At 38.4% G+C, this 24,005-nt stretch overlaps 1 protein-coding gene across 4 annotated transcripts in view; it reads right to left on the bottom strand.

Annotated features, from left to right (window-relative positions):
* Positions 1-9,157: 9,157 nt before the first annotated feature.
* Positions 9,158-24,005, bottom strand: part of HBS1L (HBS1 like translational GTPase) — an 86,830-nt gene continuing 71,982 nt past the window's right edge. For all 4 annotated transcript variants that reach the window (XM_077893950.1, XM_077893931.1, XM_077893921.1 and 1 more), the window contains 5 exons: positions 21,279-21,369; positions 20,759-20,867; positions 13,725-13,825; positions 10,961-11,105; positions 9,158-9,828 (listed from right to left, as the gene is read on the bottom strand). In XM_077893950.1, the coding sequence (XP_077750076.1) occupies positions 9,817-9,828; positions 10,961-11,105; positions 13,725-13,825; positions 20,759-20,867; positions 21,279-21,369 (458 nt within the window). In that variant the 3' untranslated portion in view covers positions 9,158-9,816. The remainder of the gene's footprint in view (positions 9,829-10,960; positions 11,106-13,724; positions 13,826-20,758; positions 20,868-21,278; positions 21,370-24,005) is intronic.

Consider the following 24,005-nt stretch of genomic DNA (forward strand, 5'->3'; position numbering starts at 1 on the left):
CACACTATAAACTGTGTATTGCTCAAACAGACCCTGAAGCAAGTCCTTGACATGGGTTTACTCATTTATTCCTACACAACAATCCTATATAAAGTAAATGTCATTAAATCCTCTGTATTGTAGGAGAAACTGAGCCTCCAAGAAGTTAATTTGTCCAAAGTTGCAGTTAGTAAGGGATGAACATTAATCCGTTTATCTCCAAATTACGTGTTTTCCTCAACACATCACTGCCCTGACCCCACAGAGGGGATGAAGACTTACTCCCTCTTTCCATCTGTTGCCTCTTTCTCCTTATCGTGGCTGCCTTCTCTGTGAGCAGTCCTCCCTCCGGAAACCAGCAGCTCATCTCTCCCAGCTATGCCACAGCAGTAAGGGTACAAGCCACATTTATGCTTGCGTACAAGTAATACACAGGGATTCATATCCATGATGCATGTGAGAATTCCTATAAACTAGAAAGGGAAATGAACAATCCAATTAAAAAAAAATAAGCAAAGGCTATAAAAAAGCAATTCATAGCAAAAGGGATGCAGTTGGCTAATGAAAGTATGAAAGGTACTCTGCCTCACTGTTAATCAAGGGAATGTGAAATACAAAGAGGTGCCCCGGTTCCCCAGCCAGACTAGAAGACACTTTAAAAGGCCTGTAATGCCTGCCCTGTGCGAGGATGCAGAAAAGCACGCACTCTCCTCCTCCACAGACACTGGTGAGGGCAATCGGGCAGTGTCAGCATTTTAAGTGTGCCCACCTCGAGGCTAGTAATTCCCTTTCCCCAAATCTCTCCCATAGAATTTCTTGCTCAGGTACAAGTAGGTAAGGAACAGGGCATCGTTTTTATGGTAATTTCAAAATAGAAAATAGAAATGCCAACCAACTGGCAATGATTATAATGAGTTGTGTCACCCAGAACAAGGAATGTTATTTAGCCACTGAAAGGATGTACTGTTAAGTAAAAAAACAAAGCTAGTGTATAATATATGCAATAGGATCTCCTTGGATTCCTGCTTGAGGGGGATGGGCAGGGGGTGAGGGTTTCTTCCTCTTTTTGCTCCATATAGTTTTAGATTTCTTGAATATGTATGATGAACCTGTATCAGTATGCAATTTTGTAGTTAAAATTTAGTCAAATGTGAGATGCCAATATTTTAAATTCATTGGTCATTTGGTATATTTGCAGGCTACACATGTCCTTAGGCCCTCTCTGCTCCTGCCTTAATTGGTCTTTCTCCAAAAAAAAAAAAAGGTCTTTCTCTAAGTAATCGTCAAAATTTTTGCTGATTACGGATGCAAAGCAAGAGGCTCTCCATTCCCTGTGCAAACTAAACTTGAGGCCTTTCTGCAAATCTAAAACTGCCCTATGATGGTCTGCTGAACAAAGGACCAGCCCCCCTGGTTTTTTCTCCTTTGCAGCTCAAAGGCTCGGCAGAAACTTTGGAATTTTAACTCATTTTATTTAAATTAATTAAATTTATTAATTTAATCTGCTAAATTCTTGAGACTCCTTCTCCCTACCTAGTAAGAAGCTGGGAACAAGTTTAAAGACGAATTTTTTTTTTTTTCTCAGCCTAAAATCCTTAACATTTCCTTTTCTTTTTCCTTTATCTACGTTAATGATTTGGGGTCATTTTGATGTGTGTCTGTTGGATACCTGGTTACACATAAATAGGAATATATATACATGGACAAATACTACATACAGCCAGGGTCTGTTCCAGAACACAGAAACTATGTAGGCTTTTCCAAATATAATAGGAGGAAACGGTTACACTGTGTTAGAGGGCTGAGAGAGGAGCCAGTCCTGTTGAGGTACCCGGACAATAGTAACATGTAGTACCATGGAAGAGAGGCCACCACGGCTGAGACTGGGGACAGGAGGGAGAGGCGGGTAGCAGGGGATGCGGCTGACCTGCAGTGTGGCTGCAGCTGCAGAGCCGTGGGCCGGGAAGGCTGCGGTGGGAGCTGTTGGCCCTGGCTGCAGACATGCTGACAGGGACTGGAGACAGAAGGTAGCATCTTCTCCCTCCCCTTCCTCCCAGGCCTAGTTAGCGAAAGCCAGCTGGCAAGAGCCAAGAACCGTAAGCAACATGGTTTGCAGACCCCAGCACTGGCCCCACACAATGAAGTAGTAAGGAGCCTAGGGCAGAGAGACTAGGGGCAGGTGTGGGGGGTTACCCAGTCCAGATGGACACACTTTTCCTAGCCTGTGTCTCTGATTCTCCCACTCTCAGCTTCTAGTGTCTTTTTTGCTCATTTTTTAAAGATTTTACTCATTTATTTGAGAGAGAGAGAGAGAGAGAGCACGCGTGAGCATGAGTGAGGGGAGAGGCAGAGAGAGGAGGAGAAGCAGCCCCCCCACTGAGCAGGGAGCCTGACACAAGGCTCAGTCCCAGGACTCTGGGATCACGACCGCAGCCGAAGGGAGACGCTTAACTGACTGAGCCACCCAGGTGCCCCTTCTTTGCTCCTTCTGAACCTTCTAGAAGCCCACCCAAGCACTTCCTACTTGAAAATATGCATCACCCTCCCACTCCCTCACCCATTCAACTGAAATTTCTCTCACCCGAGCTATTGAGAAAAACAAAAAAAAACAAAAAAAATCAACAAAAAAAAAAACCTGATTATGTGCCAGAAGCAACAGAGACTAACGTGGATCGATTAATCAGATTTTTTTTCTTTTTGTGTGGTTCATAATAATCCCAAAGAGTCCAACTAGAGGACTACCTAAGGGAGAGCTTTATAAAGAAAGGGACTTTCCAAGGACACCGCAGGGATGGAATTTTCTGCCACATGATAGCAGAATAATGTGAAAAACTGGACTCAGTACTTCTAAAAAGTGCTTAGTGCTTCTCAGAACTTCCCCACACAGAAAGAGGCCCAGCCTCTAGCAGACATGGGCACATGGGTACTACTCACAGGAGTGCTCCAGTCTTTGCACCACTTGCTGTCCAACTTGACCTGGTGCATTTTGGCGTGATGCAATGGCCCTTAGCTGCCTTCTCCCTCCGTCCTACCAGCCCCTTTCTGCTCAGACTATAACCATTGATCCCTGCGTGCAGGTCAACCACATACCTAACTCTGGAACCAGAGCTTCCTGAGGACACGGCATCTGGCCTCACTTCAACCCAAGCCCTAACCTGCCTTCATGCCCTTCCCTCAAAAAGTGGGACCAGTCATCTCTTGCCAGGCTTCCTTTAAGACTTAAAATCCTATATCCAGGCCTAGGAATAGAGATCCCACTCCCTGGCAGTTCCACCTGCATCACTGTGCCCCTGGATGTGACCTGCTCCTGAATCCCCTGGACTGGTCCCCCTGCTCTTGAGTGTGTGTTCTGCTGAGCGCTGAGCCATTCGGATCATGCCCCCGAAGGAGCATTCAAGTGTATTCCCATTAGCAGCGACCAGATCTGCCCCCGCTGCAGCCCAGCGGATGATCAGTGCCAGGTCCTGCACAGTGAGAATACAAGACTCAAGACTGTCAGCTCAATGGACAAAAATTATAAACATGGTATATGGAGCATATTAATATTATGAAGAATTGTTCTAGAATATTTCAGATGAGGATAAGGTGTTTTCACCTCATAGACAGAAGTTATTCCTTTTCAAAAGGTAGGTATTTCCTGATTTAGAGAGCTCTCAAGTGTTTTTGGAGCTCTGAATTACCCAGGTAGCTGCAGTACCAGGAAGTACTACAGTGTGTAGTATTTGCCAGAAGCCATAGGGAGACATCTGGGTACTTGGTGCTAGGGGAAGTCACCTTCAACCAGGGGAGACAGCGCTAAACCAGCCACAGTGTAATAGGATGTGGGCATCCCAGACGTATGCATTATGCTCAGCAGAAACCCAGGCAGGGGATGGAGAGCTCCCGTTTCAATAAAGGGACCAGAGGATGGAACTTGGAGATGGTAAGGAAGGATGGGGAGGACGTTAACAGGCAGACAGGAAGTAAGTGATGCCAGGCAGAGAAAGTTCCTATTCAGGACTCCACCTCCCTCTGTCTCCACAAGAACCTCCACCAGCAGACAGCTCTTTCCTTTCTGAGCCTTCGTTCTTCCCCCTCCTGCTTTTCCAGCCTTTCAGGGAGCTCAGGTCTCTCCACTGTAGCGTCATATTATGAGACCAGTGTGGGGAACACAGGAGCCTGGCAAAGTGAAAGTGTGCACCTTCCCCAGCAGGAGAACACTGCTCTGAGAATCACAAAATTAAGTCCAGGTAATGGGGTACTGAATTGATATTACAAAGGCCACAAGCTATTTGGTGTCCCTATATTTCGGTATAATTTAATGGACCTATTTATGTTGTTTTGCACTATTATTTCTACTTATTTAAGTGATTTCCATGTGAGGAAAAGTTGTTTCTGGGAGCTAAAAGCCAGCCTGGCCCTCACATGTAGGCCATGGTGTTCTTCTATCAAACATTAACAATTCCTAATTCTCTGACATCACACAAGGTCACTCTGTGATCCCAATGAAGTGAGATCCGCTAATCACATGGAGCGAAACCCAAGTAGTGTGCAAATCTTAAGAATGATTAAGTACCCCCCTCTTGTATTTAACTGGAGTGACTGCCACCACCTTATCTTCTTGCATCACCCCTACATCTTAGATAAAATTGGGTTCCCCAGATGCAGAATTCTTCCCTGACAGCACCCAAACCAGAAGAAATCCTTGCTCACTTGAGCTCTCCTCAGAATTACCTACTTACATGTGCCAAATACTTTGACAAGCCCCCCCTTAAACCTGCCTTCTGAGAAGGACCTCATCATCCTCTATGGTGTGTGGTCTCTGTTGCTACAGCAAGGATCAATGGAAATAATTCTGACTAGCTGTGCCCTGGTGATCTTTGACCAATGACATCCACAAATGATGGGCACCAACATAAGCTTGCCGCAGAATATTCTATCATGACCTCCCTGATAAAGTTCTGAACTACCTCCATGATCTGAACATTTTACATCCTGCCTCCCCACTTCCTTCACCCCTCTTCCACAAGGACAACTTACCCTCACCTGTAAACACCACACAGCTGAATAATGAGTTAGTGGGTTGCAATCTCTCTAACTTGAAGTTTTATATGTTCAGCTCCTGTGTTGCTTTGACTTTTGAAATTTAATGCTACAGAAGACTGGGGTTACTACTTAATTTCTCTGAAGATGACTTTTTTGGGAGCTTTGCTTTGTTCCCAAGATTTTTAATTTTAGAAATGTAAAAGTTTTAACAGAAAAAATGTGGTTGTAATCCCTTTGTAATATTTTGCATAAAAACGGTATACTCTCTTCAGGTGTGACCTTGGGGTCTGTTTATCGCTTTCATCTACCCATGTACTCTATAGTCTAGGGGTGGTTTCCAAGGACAACTTCTAGATCATCAATTCCCTTTCTGTAATCAGTATCTATTTTACAGGCTTTGGTATTTGGATGTTGCTATTATGATTAGGTTCCCATGCCATCTCTTCTAACCTATCCTGATTGTCTTCTCAACCCACCAATCTTCATCTCACAGACACCATGAGGCAGTTAAAGAAAACTTTTGTTACCTACAACACACCAGAAAGGTTTTTGCCTCCATCTGCTCAGAACCCTACACATACTTCTGATTTTTCTGCAGGCCTGTTACTGTGTTTCATAATCATCTTTAGAAGAATTTTATCCAAGCCCAATGTTGGCAAGCTCAAATGCATCAAGTTCCCTCAGCCACCAGAATCCCTGACAGCCAGGTGCCTTCTTGTCCTGATGCTGAGATACAAGCACATATGAATCTCCCAGGCTCACCTCAGCACAGGAAAGACTCCAAAGCAGGGCTGTGGCTTAACAGACAGTCAGAAGCAGTGCTAAAGTTTGCTTCTGTAAGTTTTCTTTTTCCTTCATTATAAAAATAGCCCCTGTACACACAGCATTCAAATAGAAATAAAAGCTTGTGATTTTCAGACAACATAGACCTAAGGAAATTAAAATCATTCATATTGCTACCACCAGCGTGAATTATTTCAGTCATTTAACACTTGTATGTGCTAGGGTCTATACCAATAATTAAATAATAAACAGAAAAGGTCTCTTTCCTCTTGAGACTTAATTTCAGTAGGAAAAAAAACAGTGAATTACATAAGTAAATATGAAATTCCAGCCATGAACGTATTCCAAGGAGAGGAACTAGGTCTTATGAAAGCCACAGTAACCCAGCTTCTGTTACTGGAAGCAGAGTCCAGGGTTCCCTGAGAAAGCGATGATGATACACAAGAGCTGAACCTCATGTTACACTTCCCATTCCAATTAATCTTTATCACCTTGTCTTCTACCTCATCTCAATCCTGTTTTTTTTTTTTTTTTAATCTTGACTAGGTTTGGCATTTTCAAAGAAACGGATTGTTCATTATACATCCATTCTACTTTTCATAAGCCCTTTGATACAGAAAGGCTTTCAATAGCTCAAACAAGGGTTACCATTGGGCTCATCCTGCCACTTGCATCTGTCCCTCACCTCAGTGTGTGATTCTGCTGGCTTGTGCCAGCTCTGGTCCTAATGTTAATATTCTCATTGATGTGGCTCTTCTTACTGGAGGTGGATGGGTTCTAAAGAATGGTTTTCACTGTTGGTGGGATTTTTAATGTTGCTGTTTTGAAGACTGCCCTCTTGGATGATTTTGCCAAAGCAAAATGTGTGTCTCTCTCTCTACCTCCACTAATTTCTAAATTGGTGGGAGGGAGATTGTGATTTACAGGCTGAATTACTTTGACTCATAAGAAGCTTTTGTGTAAGTAAAATTTGACTTCAGCATTAATGGCTCCCCCTCCTTACTTAGACCTGTGTTGTCCTTAGGGTACATTCTTGCTGGATGCTTTCATACTGTTACTTCGCCTTTGTAGTATGTGGTACCTAGAGCACCCCCCCATCCCCCCCACCCCACCCCCGCTGCGCCCGGCTGAGCTGTCAGCCCAATGAAGACCTGCACTCCAGAGCTCTCTCCTGTGCCTAAAGTATGGCAGGTGCATGTTGAGGAAGGAAGGAATGTTTTTCCAATCATCTATCTCTATGAACATTTTAGAGGAAAACTAGAAAAGTGATGACCCAGTAATTTTTATTGGGTCATCTTCTGGAAGGGGTGTGTGTGTGTGTGTGTGTGTGTGGTGTGTTTCAGCTGCACAATCTTGATGAACTCCGACAGATCAGGAATGTTGCTAGGGACATTTAAATAATTTTGCATAATATATTTTTTGAAACATCTTGCTACATCACAAAATAAAAAGATCACAGAGAGGCTCCAATACTGTCATAAATAATGAACATGTGAAAAAACAGTAACAAATCAAAAACATGGATCTATGTTTTTTAAGCCTAGTTACTCCAGAGGCCAATTGAGCAGTAGAGACTCACAGAGTTGAGATCAGAGAACAAAGCCACTCCTGCGAAGAAACAATAAACAATAAAACCACACATAGGAATAAGAAACACAGTATGGGAAGCAAAGTAACCCCAATGAATATACTATTACTGGTATTCATAGAAGTTTCAGGGGGAGGATTTCCACCAAAGCCAACCTTGGGCATGCTTGCTGTATGTCTTGTCTTGTCTTGTCTCTTAACCCCAACTTTCCACTGTCGGCACATGTGTCCCACAGGTGGTCCCCTTAATGTCACCACTCCCTAAAGCAACAAACAGCTGTAAACATAATGTAAATAAAAAGACTGCACTTGATCACAATTTAAGAGGGAAGAAATAAACTCATTTCTACTACTGCTACTACCATTTGTTTTAAATAAGAATAAACTAATCATGTCCTTTTTTATTAAAGATTATTTATTATTTATTTATTTATTTACTTACTTACTTACTTAGTTACTTACTTACTTACTTATGATAGACAGAGAGAGAGAGGTGGGCAGAGACACAGGAGGAGGGAGAAGCAGGCTCCATGCTGGGAGCCCGACGTGGGACTCGATCCTGGGACTCCAGGATCGTGCCCTGGGCCAAAGGCAGGTGCCAAACTGCTAAGCAACCCAGGAATTCCCCATCATGGCCTTTTCTAACACAGCAGAAGATGCTTCCTGTTCTTGTCCTTAGTCCTACCAGGTCTGAATTCATTTCCCTCTCCTAAAGCACCCTGAATTTCCTTCCAACCCTCCCATGAATCTCAGCTATGTGCTGTGGGTGATTAATTTCATACTCAAATACAAGGATGCCCCAAAGAAATTAAATGCAGTTATAGTCAATGATGAGATGTTTCTAGAAATTCTGGAAAACACATGCTCTTTAAACCTGCCCTTGGCCCTGATGAAGGCTTTGAAGATCTAGGTGTGGGATTTTTTTATTTTATTTTATTTTATTCATGAGAGACACACACAGAAAGAGGGGCAGAGACACAGGCAGAGGAGGAAGCAGGCTCCATGCAGGGAGCCTGACGTGGGACTTGATCCCAGGACTCCAGGATTACACCCTGAGCCAAAGGCAGACGCTCAACCCCTGAGCCACCCAAGGGTCCCAGATATGGGATTACAGGGGGTTCTGTATGGAGTCTGAGGGCAAAACCCACACCGGAGAAGGCAGAGCATAAATGAGTCTTTGCTAACACTGGGAGCTGCTCGATCTGGGTGGAGTCAAAGCAAGTCTACTGCTAGTCTTCTTTTTTGCTTAAGTCACTTTTAATTGTGTCAGATTTACCAGTTAAATTCCTGATTAACGTAATACATAAATAAGACACCTTCTTACCTGAGCAAGTAAACTCTGAAGTAACAACTATTCAAATACTTTTCAGGAAAGAAATGTATTATATGGGTGTGTTCACTGTGTGATCATTCACCAAGAATTTATGCTTTGTGCATTTTAGCATATGGATGTTATTCTTCCACAGAATAAAAGAAATGCCGATGTACATGGTAAGTCATCAACATATAAGTCACACCATTTCCCAATAAAAAGCTTATCATATAATCCATCAGATCAGAGTCTGAGGCTCAGCTGAGCACAAATTCTCCTCTAAAGCAACTTATGCTCAGGAAACCACTCAACAAATACTCAACTAAATATACGTTGGAATTTGCCGTTAAAACTTCAAAGAAAAACATGACTTTTACTCACAGGGGACTTGCAGTCTATAAAATATGCAAGATAAAGATGTGGTAGAGAATCTCATAAACAGAATCCAAGAAACAAAACACAGTCTGCAGGTATGCTCAAACTAAGACATTTTATTAGCTCGCTTTACACCTTAAATAATATCTTGGTTATCAAAGGGACAGTTTCCACTAATTCCAAACTAAGCTTTCAAAAGTTCACTTGTTGGAAGAAGAATATTCTTATGTTCAACATAAAATACCTTTTCTATAACCTTCAGCAAATCTCTTCTTAGAGTTAATTAAAAAAAAAATTTGCTCAGGTTGAATATTAACTGCCTAAACAACTCAGTTTGGTTACTTTTCCTTAAAATATGTGCAGTAGAGTTGAAAATCAAGAAGACACTGTAAATATTTTGAGGTTTGGCTGGAAGTAGATTTCATTTCATGATGACTGAATGTCTTCTAATACATATTTCAGATAGTTCCCATAAACCTCAGCAAAGTAAATCCATTCACTAACATTTCAAGGGAAAATCTTTTTTTTTTTTTTTAATGAAAGTGCAATATTAGCCTTTCTTTGTCATTTGGCAACCTGAAATTTTTGCAGGAGCGATGATTAATACTTCTTTGCCGCTGATTATATCGTTTTAAGGTTCTCATTTAAAAAAAATACCAATTGCACATTGTTCCTTTAACTGAACAACTGAATTCTTTAAAAACAAAGCTTAGCTATTTCATTGCATTTGGAAACATGGTAGAAATTCTGACTCATCATTCTTTTATCTGTAAAAGAAAAAAAAAAGTGCTATGATTTAATCAATTGCACTTAAAGAACAACAGCAAAAGGAAAATGGCAACAATATAATCATTATATCAAGATGAAACTTTTCTTTTTTCATGCAACATTTCCCCTTCTCCAGTCATGCTATTTCTGAGGTTTGCTACAATTTCTCCATTATTTTCTATAAGAAACTGTATCTTCTAGAATGCTCTTTTAGAAAGAATGCTTTGGCAGATTGTGATGTTGATGATAGTGCATTAGGTAACATTTGCGGAATGCCAATGACCATGCCACATGCTTTGTGAGAGCCTTTCACTCATATCTCTGGGAGGTTGGTTATACTACCCTGTTTCTACAGGTAAATGAACTGAAGGAGAAAATGTGCTTGTGCTGCTATGAATCAGAGGGGCAAAAACAAATGTGGGCAGCTGAACTCTAAAGCCTTTTGCAGGATGCACGTATAACTGAATTTTGATGCAACATAAAACCCTACATTCAAAGTAGATATCCTATTAAATGAACTGAATAATTTTTATGTAAAAAACAATCATATGAAGTAACGAAGCCCCCTTTAAAAATACAGTATTTCTAAGATTTATATTACTCATGATTATGTGAAAGAAGGTTTAAATCACTGAAGTGCTGATTCACCTCTGGCTATTTTCTCCAAAATTCAACTGCACCTTACATGATACAATAGGTCCCTTTCAGAAACATTAATTGAACCTTCTGAATGAATCACTTCAAATGCACTCAGAACCAGTTCTTTAAAGAAAAAAAAAAAAAGGCAATGAGGGCCATCCTATTAAGAGAAATCACTTCCCCCAATTCATTTGACTCTTAAAGTCTGCATTCTCTTAATCTGGGTTGCCTACTTACAAATCTCTTTTTCAATAAACTTACTTTAATTTTGAGAAACATTATGCATGAAGAAGAGTTTGGAAGCCTCACTATGAAAAGTTCTAAAACCAAACATTTTCTTGCCATCTTTTAAAAATTAATTTTACTATAAATTTAAAAATCTTACTCTAATATCCTAACTGTGCTCCCCTTAAGCCATAAATGCTCAGCAATTATTCTTACAAAATAGATAAAGACATGCAGACAAAGAAGCGACCACCCCCTTTGCAATACCTCCGTGACCACGCCTGCCGCAATCGTAGAACCACTGTAGCGCAGCATGAACCTCCCCAGCTCTTTGAAGTCTTTGTACAGCTCCAGAGCAACTGGCCTTTGTGTCTGCAGCTCCACCAAGGCATTCTGGCCTTTGGTCAATAATCTGTCAAGTAAAAAGTGGGTGAGGAACAGGGATATCCCATACAGGTAAAGAAAGGCAATAAACTGAAAAATAAAGATTTCACATTCACAAATCAACTTTCAAAAACTTAAGAAGAAAAGAAGTTTTTAAAAATGAAAATATGTGCCTAAATTTTCTGGGTTAGTTGAAAGAAATGAGAGGAATAATTCTAGATATAATAAATATTAGCTGGTTCATTTTATAGATAGATAGATAGATAGATAGATAGATAGATAGATAGATAGATAGATAGATAAATATATATTTTATATATTTCTAAACCAATCTTCCAAATACAACTCTTGAAGGACCCTATACTCTAAAATGCTCAAGGACCCTCTACCAAAGCCTTCCCTTTCATTCCTCATGCAATTGAAAGACTCAATAAAGTAAAGAATTTTCATTGTAAAAGAGGAATACAATGTAAAATTCTAACTGGTGGATTAATGCTGGGAAGTTATCTATGAAGAGGACAATCTCCTAGTGCCAACAGACTACTCTAAATCTCTCTTTCCCTCCTTTCCCTCTCTTTTCTCACACAGGAATAGTGCGTCTTTAACAGGGGTTCAGAGTAAAATCACATACGATTTTTCCACAATATGGTGTTTGTAGAAAATGGGAGGGAGGCATGAGCCTGATTGTACAAAATCCTTGTACATGGGCTCACCCAAACTTACTGAAAGAGTAGAGACCAAAAGGGGGCACTTTGCAAAGGTTGTCTAATTTAATTTTGATGTGCTCTAGAAAGACAGAAGATAGCAAACCCTCCTTCTGAAAGATAAGTTCAGGGACAAATTAGAATAAGCTGAACAAGTTTCTAAAAAAGAATTCCAAAATTTCCAAATATTGGTTTTGGACAATTTCAATCCAAAGTCCTATTCCTAAGAAAGGAGATCATCTAATATATTCATTATTTACACTTAATTTTGTTTCCAAAAAGCGCAATTCCATTCCATATAAAGCAATCGAGTCTACAATATACCTGAAGTGGAAATGAACAAGAAAGACCAAATGGCGTTGGTGCAAAATAGAGAGAAGCTACAAATAAAGGGCCAAGGAAAACTAATATGAGAATATATTAAAACCTAGCATCATAGAGCAAGGACTTTGTAGCAGGAGCAGGGAGGGGAAAATTCAGGATTAGGTAAGTCAATTTTTAGATTGAGAATTCTCCAGGTCACTTGGGTGGGTCAAACAACCTGGCTCCTGCCAAAAATAATATAATTTATGTGAACCAACTGACTAGGTTAAAACCCTGACTCTGCCCCTTGCTAGCTCTGTGAACATGAATATGTTATATCACCTCTCTAAACTTTAGTTTCCTTATCTGAAAAGTGGAGGAAATAGTGCAGCTTCATATAATTGCTAAGAATATAAACCATGTGAAAATAGAGCCTAGGAAATAGTGGTCCCCAAGAAATTTTATCCATTATATTTATTATATAGTTATATTTCTCAGAACATGATGGCAGATACTAAAGCCATGCCAGAAGCTAAGGACTCAAGTTAAGAATGAAGAACTATACTGTGGTGAGCACTGAAAAATGCACATAACTGTCAAATCACCATGCTGCACACCTGAAACCAATAGAACATTGCCAATCATTTTCAATGTTTTAAAAATTTATCTTAAAAATAAAATAAAAAGAACTATTAAAGAACTGTCTTTGAGAGATTAAGTAGCCCTTTCTTCCTAACTAATGGGAGAAACAGACATGAATGGGTTCAGAGCAGTGTGAAGACTCTTCCACTCAGAGCCAACCTATTAACCCACTAACCACCTCTGGCCTCTTACAAAGGTACAAATGAGGAGGAACACCCAAAGACTGAAAAAGGGGGGGATTTTGGGTGGGATTCCCCATAGGGTTGACGTGAGGAAAACCCCAAAGCTGAAGCAGCCAAGCCAAACTATGGTTAGCCTTTATTGAATTAGGTAAGAAACTTAAGTTCTCAGGAAGCACGTCCTTTGAAAAATCCCAACCTTGTCCCAGCCAAAGGAAACTGTCCACTAAGGCCTGTATATTAATGGTAATCAGAGGGAAACAACATGGTGGTGATTGCCTCAGCTTAAAGCTCCAAGTGGATTCTAAACAGAAATAATTTCTGGGTGGGGAAAAAAACAGATGCCATAGAGTATATAATTCACTTTCTTCCTGGAGTGTTCTTAGCATAGAGAATGATTCTTATTAAGGAAGTGACAAGAACACTCAGCTGGAATTTGGGACTAGTAGCTTGGCCTAATTCAAATTCATTCTCTAAAATGCAGAACTGATTTTTTTAGTGCCCATTACTTTTACAACATTAGTATCTAGAACTTGACACATATATGTAAATTTATACTTACATTTTTATACACAATTCATACCCCACTGCCAACATTCAAAATAGAAATTATATCTACCATTCATACCTAGATAGGAGCTTAAATAAGCTTTTTGTTTCTTTTAATCTAGTCTTTGAGAAGAAAACAAAGATTTCTGAAGCAAGTAAAAACAGATTTCACTTATCACAAAGAGAAACACTATAAAAATGAATTAATCAGTAAAAAAAAAAAACCTACTAAATTGCTTGTGTTCACTATTTGTGCATTAAAATACTCACTTTGGCTTCTTCTTTGTCACTTCACCTGTGCTTTTGTTTAAGACACTAATCAATCGTTTAATAACAGCAGGTTCACTGACAGTCTGGTAGTGTAACAGCACCTAAAACAAAAACTTGTCACATCAAAAAACACTTTACCGTACATCTGTGGCTTTTGTTCGGACAGTCACATCTCGTCATATTATTATACCCAGCACTCCTGCCTGAACCTTCCAGGGTCTCCAGCTGCTTCCTCTAAACCCAGCACTGTGATCAGGGTGTTCCCTAACTTACTAAGGGAAACAGGTCACAGGAGCCAGTTCAAATTTCTCCTCCACCACCTTACTATCTGAACCTTAGCAGATCACGCAACCTTCCTTACAGGATCGTGTAGAGAACTGAAGAGGATCAGGGACAGTGCCCAGTATAGTAGATGCTCATCAGTTGTGAACTGTTTCATCATAAAAATGAGGGAAGGGGAAGCATGTGAGATTTGCCAGTACTTAATGTATTCATTGTTGGATAATGAGAATAAAATATTATGTGGGAATTTAGACAGGCTTTGAAGTCAGGCCTGATTCTACAATTTCCAGGTGTATGATCTGGGCCAAGTTCTTTAAAAGCCCTTTTCCCCTAAACACCTGCAGCCTCAGGTTCCTTATCACCAAGGAAAATCAAGGTTATTTTGAAGTGGTGTCTAGCACATGGTAAACATTCAGTTAATTGATGACCCTGGATATTAGCTATTATGTTCATGTTTTACATGTAAGGAAGTTTAATATCAAAAAGGTTAAGTGACTTACTGTGGCCACAATGATGTTTCAGAGGTGAACTTTATGCTGAGGTCAACTCGAGTCAGCATTAGAGTGGCTATCCTCATTCAAACAATTAGCACCAAGTGTGCAACCTGTCTACAGTGGGGTATAGTGGGAAGACCAGACACTAAGGATGCAGCAAAGCTAAAGTTTAACTGCTTAGAAGTACCATCTCATGCCTGAAGAAACACTTCTAAGATGAAACTTCCTGGCCGAAATAGTTCGCACATTCAGAAAAGAGAAATACAAGGGGGACTTATGGATGCAAAATCCTGGACTCTGTAACTTTCTAAAAACAGAGTCTCTCAGGGAGTACTTTGTTAATTCTGTCTCCTCCTCTCTCCAGGACAATGCTGTCCTCAATCCAGGACCATCCTCTCTCATGAGAGTTAAAACGCACACTCCTCCCTGGTCTGTCTCTGCCACGCTTGTCCCTCTCTCATCCATTCTTCATTACGTCTACCAGACTGATTTTCTAAAAGACAAATTTAATGGTACATCTTTGCTTTTTAAAACCACAGAAGCACCGAAGGTCTTCTCAACCTGACCCTCACTTATTTCTCCAGCCTAGCGTCTCTCCATCTTCTCTCACCTTCTCCACTCCAGACGCACTGAGCTTCCACTACCTACATGAACCAAGCCCTTTCTAACTTTCAGGTTTTCACATCTATCATGCCTTTGGCTGGAACACATCAGCTTCAGCTGGCTAACTCACTCATCCTACTATACCACCTCTCTCAGAGAAAAGCATCACTTCTTGCAAGAAGCCTGAACCCCTAGTCTGAGCTAGATGCCTTCCTCTGTGTTCCATAATCCCACAACATAACATCTCATCTTTACTGTAACTGCTGTTTTAAGTGCCTGTCCTCCCATGTAAATATAAACTCACAGAGACTAGGAACTATGTACACCAGTGCCAGATATTTAATCAGCACTCAGTAAATATTTGTGAAATAAATATAAGAATGAAGGAATAAGAACACCTAAAACACATGGAGGAAATCAGTCATACGGTGTTTCTTTTTTTAAGGCACAACTGAACTTCCATTTCTCTGCAAAGGCAAATTAGTTTTGAGTTTTTTGGAGGTTTTATTTTATTTATTTATTTATTTATTTTTTTTAATCAATGGCATTTGACCTTTATAAACTAGAAACATTCTAGAAAAATTTAATGACCAATTCTTAGGGGGAAAAAAAGCCTTCCATAACGTGTGGTAAACACACATTTGTGCATCCAATGGTCAAAGAGCACCAATGAATAACATAAATATGGGTCTACATATCTAAGAAACATTTCTTTTGCAACAAACAGGTAAACAAGCGGAAATCACCTTACTTGGCTCGGGTGTGACTATGAAATCGGTACTGGTCTCCAACCATGGCTTACCAAATTTGAAAAAGTAGAGGCATATGAACCTAGTTAAGTTTCTTCTAACCTATTTGTGAGCTATATGTGGTGGGTTCCATCCAATGAGGTGGATGAAGAACAGGTTGTGGCAGTATGGGGGTAAGTTTAATTTGTTTTTTATCTCCATACCACCTTCCAAATAGTACCTCAAAAACAAAAACAAAAACAAAATAAATAAAAACAAAAACAAAACCCTTATGGAACACATAAGTGAAAAAAATCTATATGCCAATAAGTGGAAAATAATTATATGTTAACATTTAACTCATATTCTATATAATCAAAGTCATCTATAATTCAAAGCAGTCTGAAGCATAATGTAAAAGAAAAAGAAAGTACTGCACTTCAAAGTGAAAAGTGCTGAGAATGAGTCCTGGCTTAATCACTTATTATTCAGATAGTCACCACTCCCAAGTCTCCAATTCCTCATTCTTAAAGTGCAGACAACACTAACATAAGTCCACAATCTTATCTGTAATTCCAAAATCTGAAAGACTGAAAACCTAATTTTTTCCTAATTCTGCTACAAACTTATTTAAGTAGTAAACAGCATTTGAAATAAGGCAATTTCCAGTCCTTACTTATTTTACTTAGCATTAATATTAATAAGTTGTGGTAGAGAATGATTACTATGTTTAATTACAGGATGTTGCCCTGTTCTTTGTTAAGGGTTTTATGTAAAATGCATGCATCACATCATCTTTCTATAATCTGAATATTTCTGCATTCTGAAACACACTAGCTTGAAGAGTTGCAAATAAGGGTTAGCACTGTAATTCATGTGCAGTTGTGAAAATAAAATTATCTAGTGTCTTATAAACTACAAGGAGCTACATAATCTGTTAGGTGGCAAAATAAGCCAAATTATTATTTTCCTTACACCTCTGAGTAACCCATCATCAATGCTTATATGGTCAATTAGTTTGCAACAAGGATGCCAAGACCATTCAAATAGAGACAGGATAGTCTTTACAACAAATGGTGTTGGCAAAATGGAATATCTACATGCAAAAGAATGAAGATAAAGCCTTACTTTATCCATGTACAAAAATTAATTCAAAATGGATCAAAGATCCAAACAAAAGAACTAAAACTATGAAACTCATAAAAGAAAATAGAGGGAGAAGTTTACTTGATGTTGAAGCTGGCAATGATTTCTTATATATGACATCAAAAATATAAGCAATGAAACAAAGCTAAAGGGGACCTCATCAAAATTTAAAACTTTTGTGCATCATGGGCAGCCCAGGTGGCTCAGCGGCTTAGCGCCACCTGCAGCCCAGGGCCTGATCCTGGAGAACCGGGATCGAGTCCCACGTCAGGCTCCCTGCATAGAGTTGCTTCTCCCTCTGCCTCTCTCTCTCTCGCTCTCTGTATCTCTTATGAATAAATAAATAAAATCTTTTCTTTTTAATTTTTATTTATGATAGTCACAGAGAGAGAGAGAGAGAGAGAGAGAGAGGCAGAGACATAGGCAGAGGGAGAAGCAGGCTCCATGCACCGGGAGCCCGACGTGGGATTCAATCCCGGGTTTCCAGGATCGCGCCCTGGGCCAAAGGCAGGCGCCAAACCGCTGCGCCACCCAGGGATCCCAAATAAATAAAATCTTTAAAAAGGAATAAATAAATAAATAAATACACGTTTGTGTATCAAACAGTACTATTAAAAGATCAAAAGGACAAACCACAGAATGAAGAATATATCTGCAAATCATGTATCTGACAAGGGATTAATACCTAAAATATATAAAGAAGTAAAAAGATACTCAGCATCACTAGCCAATAGGGAAGTACAAATCAAAAGCACGAGATACCACTCCATACCCATTAGTTTGCCTATTACAAACAAACAACAAATACCACACACCACCCCCGATACACACACACATTAACAAGCGTTGATGACAAAGTGGACAGATTAGAATCCTTGTGTACCGCTGGCAGGAATGTAAAATGGTGCAGCTATGGAAAACAGTTTGGTGGGCAGCCCAGGTGGCTCAGCAGTTTAGCACCGCCTTCAGCCCAGGGCCTAATCTTGGAGACCTGGGATCGAGTCCCATGTCAGGCTCCTTGCATGGACCCTGCTTCTCCCTCTGCCTGTGTCTCTGCTTTCTCTCTCTCTCTCTCTCTCTCTCTCTCTCTCTCTCTCTCTCTCCCTCATGAATAAATAAATAAAATCTTAAAAAAAAAAAAAGAAAATAGTTTGGTGATTCCTCAAAAGGTTAAACAGAATGATCATAGGATCCAGCAATTCCACTCCTGGGTATACGCCCAAAAGAACTGAAAGCAGGGGCTCAAACAGATACTTGTATGCCAATGTTCAATTGCTGAAAGATGGAAACAATGCAAATGACCATCAACAGATGAATGGATAAACAATACGTATGCATATACATACAATGGAATAGCATTCAATCTCAAAAAGAAATGAAAGTCTGAAACATGTTACAACATTGATGAACTCTGAAAACATTATGCTATGCTAAGTGAAATAAATCTGACACAAAAGGATAAATTGTATGATTCCACTTATATGAGGCATCTGGAATAGGCAAATTCATAGAGAAAGCAGAATACAGGTTACCAGGGGAAAAAGGGAAAGAATAATAAGGAGTTATTATTTAATGAGTCCAGAGTTTCAGTAAGGGGATGAGGAAAATTTCGGCGAGATGGATAGTACAGATGGCCATACAATGAATGATGTAAGTGTACTAAATGCCACTGAACTGTACATTTAAAAATGATTAAAATGGTAAATTTTATGTTATGAAATATTCTACCACAATAAAAAGTATGAATTTAGTTAAAATCTAACCCATTCTCCTACTTTTTCTTCTTAAATAGAGTTTACCATATAAACCAAGATACACAAATTTATTTATGTAGCATTAAGAAATTATTCCTTAAATAGTAAATTTTAATCGCTTAGGAAGCCTTTTCTTGGTTTTAAAACAAAACAAAACAAACACTGAAGGTTTCTTCCCACAAGAGGTAGATTAAGTGACAAAACCTGACTGTTTTTTTCTGAAACAAATTTCGTCTGGGTATTCATGAATCAATATACACAGGTGGAATCTCATAAAACAGCACTGACAAACTTTCAATTCATACTTATTTTTAAGAAACTACAGTAGACAGGAAGACAGTATTACTACTGAAAGTAACTACTGACCTCTTGACCTCTCTGCCTCTCCAATGGCAAAAAATTACTGCTGCATGAGTAAAAACATACAGTAACCAACCTCTCTATCTTCTCCCCATTGGACATACTGCTTTCTAAGAACGAGTATCATTCATTCATAGCAAATAAGCTGTAGTTTCTTGCCTATCAAACATAAATTCTAAATATTTAAAAATTAAATGTTTTCAACTGTAAATTTTTTTTTTTGAGAGAAACTTTACTCCTTTTTTCAGCATATGAGAGAAATGGAATATGTTCATAAAACTAAAATACTTAAAAACAGTATCTTATAATTTTTATCTGATCAAATTTACATAGAAATAATTACAAAGAACTCTAATCAAAGCACATGGTTGGGCAGCCCGGGTGGCTCAGCGGGTTTAGTGCCACCTTCGGCCCAGGGCCTGATTCTGGAGATCTGGGATGGAGTCCCATGTCAGGCTCCCTGCATGGAGCCTGTCTGGTTCTCCCTCTGCCTGTGTGTCTGCCTCTCTCTCTCTCTCTCTCTCTCTCTCTCTCTGTGTCTTTCATGAATAAATAAAATCCTTAAAAAAAAAAAAGCACATGGTTATCTCAAATAAAGGTATATTAAGTATAAAATGAATTTAAATGAGCTAAATAAATTTATTTCCAACCTCAAAAACCTTATCACTAACCAAATTAAGTTTAAAGGTCAACTACTATCTTATTATTATTTCAAGATGTATCAAATGGTAAAAATCTGTTTGTATTTTCAAAGGCAAGCCATTTAATTCCACTGAGAAATACTTTTGATTATCATACAAATCTGTACTATATAAGCTGATAAAAAAAAAAAAAAAAAAAGCCTAATGGGAAAAACTTTATCTGTTAAGTGGCAAAAGCAAAGTATCAATCTATAAACAGAGCATGACCCCCAAATATCTGGGAAAAAATTACACATAAAAGAAGGAACTCATACAATTCACTAGTAATATGTCTTCTGGCTAAGTAACATTATAGTATAAAATCCCCCTTCTTTCCATAAATGTTCAAATGATGCTGGGAAATGATAACCTACCAAACGAACATCACAGCCTGTTAAGTTTGAATGTGCTGCTTCAGTTCTTAAATTAGTTAATCCTATGGCAAGCATCCCTAGAATATGCCCATAAATACTGATGGGTGGACAACATACACACATAAAAAAAAAACCATTAAAATGTAAAGTGTAGAGATAGTTATATGTATTATGCAATTATAGCCTATCCTTATCTTTTGTGTTTTCCAAAGTTTCATGTAATAATGTATTACTCTTACAATAATAAAATATGAATAAGCATGTTAAAACAAGAATAGAAAAACACAATCTAAGATTAGTCAAATAACCTCTAGAACACAGTAAAAAATATCTACCATTTTCCCTAGATGAATTTTACTATTATCATTAGTTGATATCCTATTTATAATATTTCTTCTTAATTCCTCTTTGAAAAAACCTCCAGGTTCAACGACCAAAATAAAAAAATAAAAATGACTTTCAAAATCTAATATATTTTTCTGGATTAGAGTATTAAGATGTTAGTTGAAAATAACTGTAGCATTCTTGCTTATAAAATAAGTTACTACTTTTTAGGATGAAGTTACTTCGAAGTTAACTTTGAAGTTACAATAACAAACATTTTGAAACTTACAGGAAATCCTTTAGTAATAGGAATTTCAATATTAAAGATGAGGATTCGAGCTCTGAAACGAGTGCAAGATTTAATGGGCTCTTTGGGGCCACAAAATATGCAACCAACACTGTAATGAGACAAAATAAAAAAAAGAAGGTAGTTGAAGGATAAATAAATATACATCCAATAGGAATACCTCTAAAATCATTTACAAAGTGAAACAATCAAGTAAGTTGGTAACTTTTTCTAAATACCCCTTTGGGCTAAAGCATAGCTTTATAACCATTATTAACACTGTAACACTTTCATACCTAATAGTTTTCATTCAAAGAACATGACAAGTACATATGCTGTTATGTATTAATTTCAGTTTTAAGTAGGTTTTGTTCATCATTCTTACACTTCTACAAGTGCCTATGTTTGGCCAAATGAAATCTGAAATTAATACTCCTTTCAGTTTAGCAGGTGAATAGCAAAACCTATGTTTTGAGGTCCCATATCCAAAACAATGGTCACTTAAACTCATTTTCTCACTCACTTGATTTTGATGATATCCATCCCAACTAACGTAAGACTAACATGATCACCTGCTGCCGCCCAGTCGACCGGTTCATCGTGCAGAGTGATTCCTGGAAATGAGTAAAAACCAAAGCATACAGTGACACACCTCAATATCGAACCATAACCAAGAGAGCTTGGCTGATTTATGCCTCATCAGTCACTACTCATCATTTTCAATATGAATGGATTGAGAATGAGAAGTGTAACTGTGAGCGTTGAGGAAAACACACTTCCTCTAGACTTAATTCTTCTAGAACACCACCCTAAACATAAAGTGACTTGTATTTGTCAAAAAAAAAGGCCTATTTCTGCTTAATTAATAAAGATTTTAAAACTCATTTATAAAACCTGTATATTCATTAAACATACCCCAAACAGTTCTCTTATAACTGCATGCATAATAATGCAGCTCAAATGACTTGATAACATAAAATAGGGGACTAAAGAAGGTGCCCACTTATATTTTATTCTCTTGAACTCTGCTTTTAATTAGACAACCACCTAAACAAACAATCACCTGAGTTCTCTGAGTAATCCTTTGGGCATCACTGCTCAGATTGTGCTCTTGACAGGCCCCTTCACTACTCCTGGCTCAAAAGAAATACTTTCCAGAGAGATACACAATGATAACTGGTTATATGAAAAGTGCAGGAATTTAATTTAAAAATAATCTCAGGTGTTGCTATATACTTTTATTACCTAGAGATAATCCTGGAGAACAATTACAAAGGGTACTACTCAGCTACCTTATTCAAAAGCTTTTAAAAGGTATCTCATATTTCCTGATTCTGAGAGGCAATTGATGGGATAAGTTTCTTTCCACTAGAACCTGAAGTTTTATTGTTTTTTGTTTTTTAAAGATTTTATTTATTTATTCATGGGAGATACAGAGATAAAGAGAGAGAGAGACAGAGGCAGAGGGAGAAGCAGGCTCCTTGCAGGGAGCCCAATGCGGGACTTGATCCCGGGTCTCCAGGGTCACACCCTGGGCTGACGGCAGCGCTAAGCTGCTGAGCCACCCAGGCTGCCAGAACTTGAGCGTTTTGATGAAGACAGTACATGCATGGGCTGACCACTGAGAAAAAGTTCTTAACTGACATGATTTTAGTAAACTATAATTCATCCGTATCTTTCTCAAAATACTTATTTTTCCCATGTAGCATGCTCTTAAGAAACTCTTAAATAAGTTTCTTTCAGACTTTTTATGAGTTCAGGGAGAACTCTGAAGAGCTCTGAGACAATCTACAGTTTTATGTAAAATTTTATTTATGTACACATTCGCACTAATCCTAGGAGGGCCATAACTTTCATCAAGGCATCAAAGAGGTTCTTGATTCCAAAAAATGTTAACAATTATGATATCAAGAAGTATTTGTTAAATTTTCAACTAATGAAATTTAGTTTTAAAATGTAAACTTAAAGTGACCACATCTGATTTTTGCTATGAAATGTGGAACTGAAGACAGAGGCTAGCTACTTACACTTAACAGAGATTGCCTTTAGCTTAGGATTCTGAAGAGTTTTCATACTAGATGTTCAACAAGCAATATAAAATTTTTTAGGGGAAATCTATAATCTGATTTTCTCTCTTTAAATATGTTAGACTGTCCTATATATAATACTCATCTTCTTAAGGACCCTCTTCCTTGGACAGACATCATACAAAGAAGTTCTTTTTTAACAGTCCATAAACCTGATACATTAATAAAATGAAAACTTAATTTAGAATTTCCATTTATTGGTAGCAGATTTAGTCCTTTCTCTCTTTTAGGATACTACTGGTTAGTGACAGAATTGTTGAGATAGAAGGGTGCATTGAACAATCAAGTAAATTAAGCAAAAGCAAGAGTTAGAAATTAAGAACTGAGAACCTCCAAAGCTGGGTTACAAGAGTGGCCGTCAAGGAGTGGAGTATGATCTCAGGTGCTTCTGATACAGCTTCTCCTTAAGACTAAAGATAAATGGTTAGAGTTTTCCTGATGGGTAAGGGACAGGAAGGAGAGAGAGAAAGAATGTGGTACTTTCAGAGGTAAAGTATGATTTTGGAGGTCACAAAAGAGCCAATCTGTAAAGTCTATGATAATTTTAGGATCATGGTTTTAATTCATGCCTATAGATTATTAAAAATTCCTGTTCTCAAAAGACCTCATTAACAAAGAAATTAGTATGTCAAAAATGTTGTAGTTCTTGATCACTTTAAAAAACAAAAGCAGAGATCTGAACTTGCAAACAATAGGTTGATGGAAAATGATTCTTGTATAAAAAGCATGCATTATTGGGGTGCCTGGTGGCTCAGTGGGTTGAGCATCTGACTCTTGGTTTTGGCTCAGGTTATGATCTCAGGGTTGTGAGATCAAGCCTTGGGCTCTGCGCTCAGTGAGGAGTCTGCTTGAAATTCTCTCTCCCTCTATCCTTCCCTCCACTTATGCTCTTGTGCTCTCTCTCTAAAATAAATAAATAAATAAATCTTTTTTTCAATGTGTGCATTACTCTTTATCTAAACAGAAGTTTCACAATCCGTAGGCAAGCAGAAAGAAAAAAATAAAATGGAAGTAACTTTGGCTTTCATTCCCTTATTCTTTAAATTGTTACCTAAAAAGATATTAATTTCTTATAATCTTTAAGAAATCAACTTTTAAAGTAAGCAAAATAATTCAAACAAAATGTACATTCAAATTTATAAACCAGTCAGGTACAACTCTGC

The sequence above is a fragment of the Canis aureus genome, chromosome 1, assembly GCF_053574225.1.
Source record: "Canis aureus isolate CA01 chromosome 1, VMU_Caureus_v.1.0, whole genome shotgun sequence".
Taxonomy (NCBI): domain Eukaryota; kingdom Metazoa; phylum Chordata; class Mammalia; order Carnivora; family Canidae; genus Canis; species Canis aureus.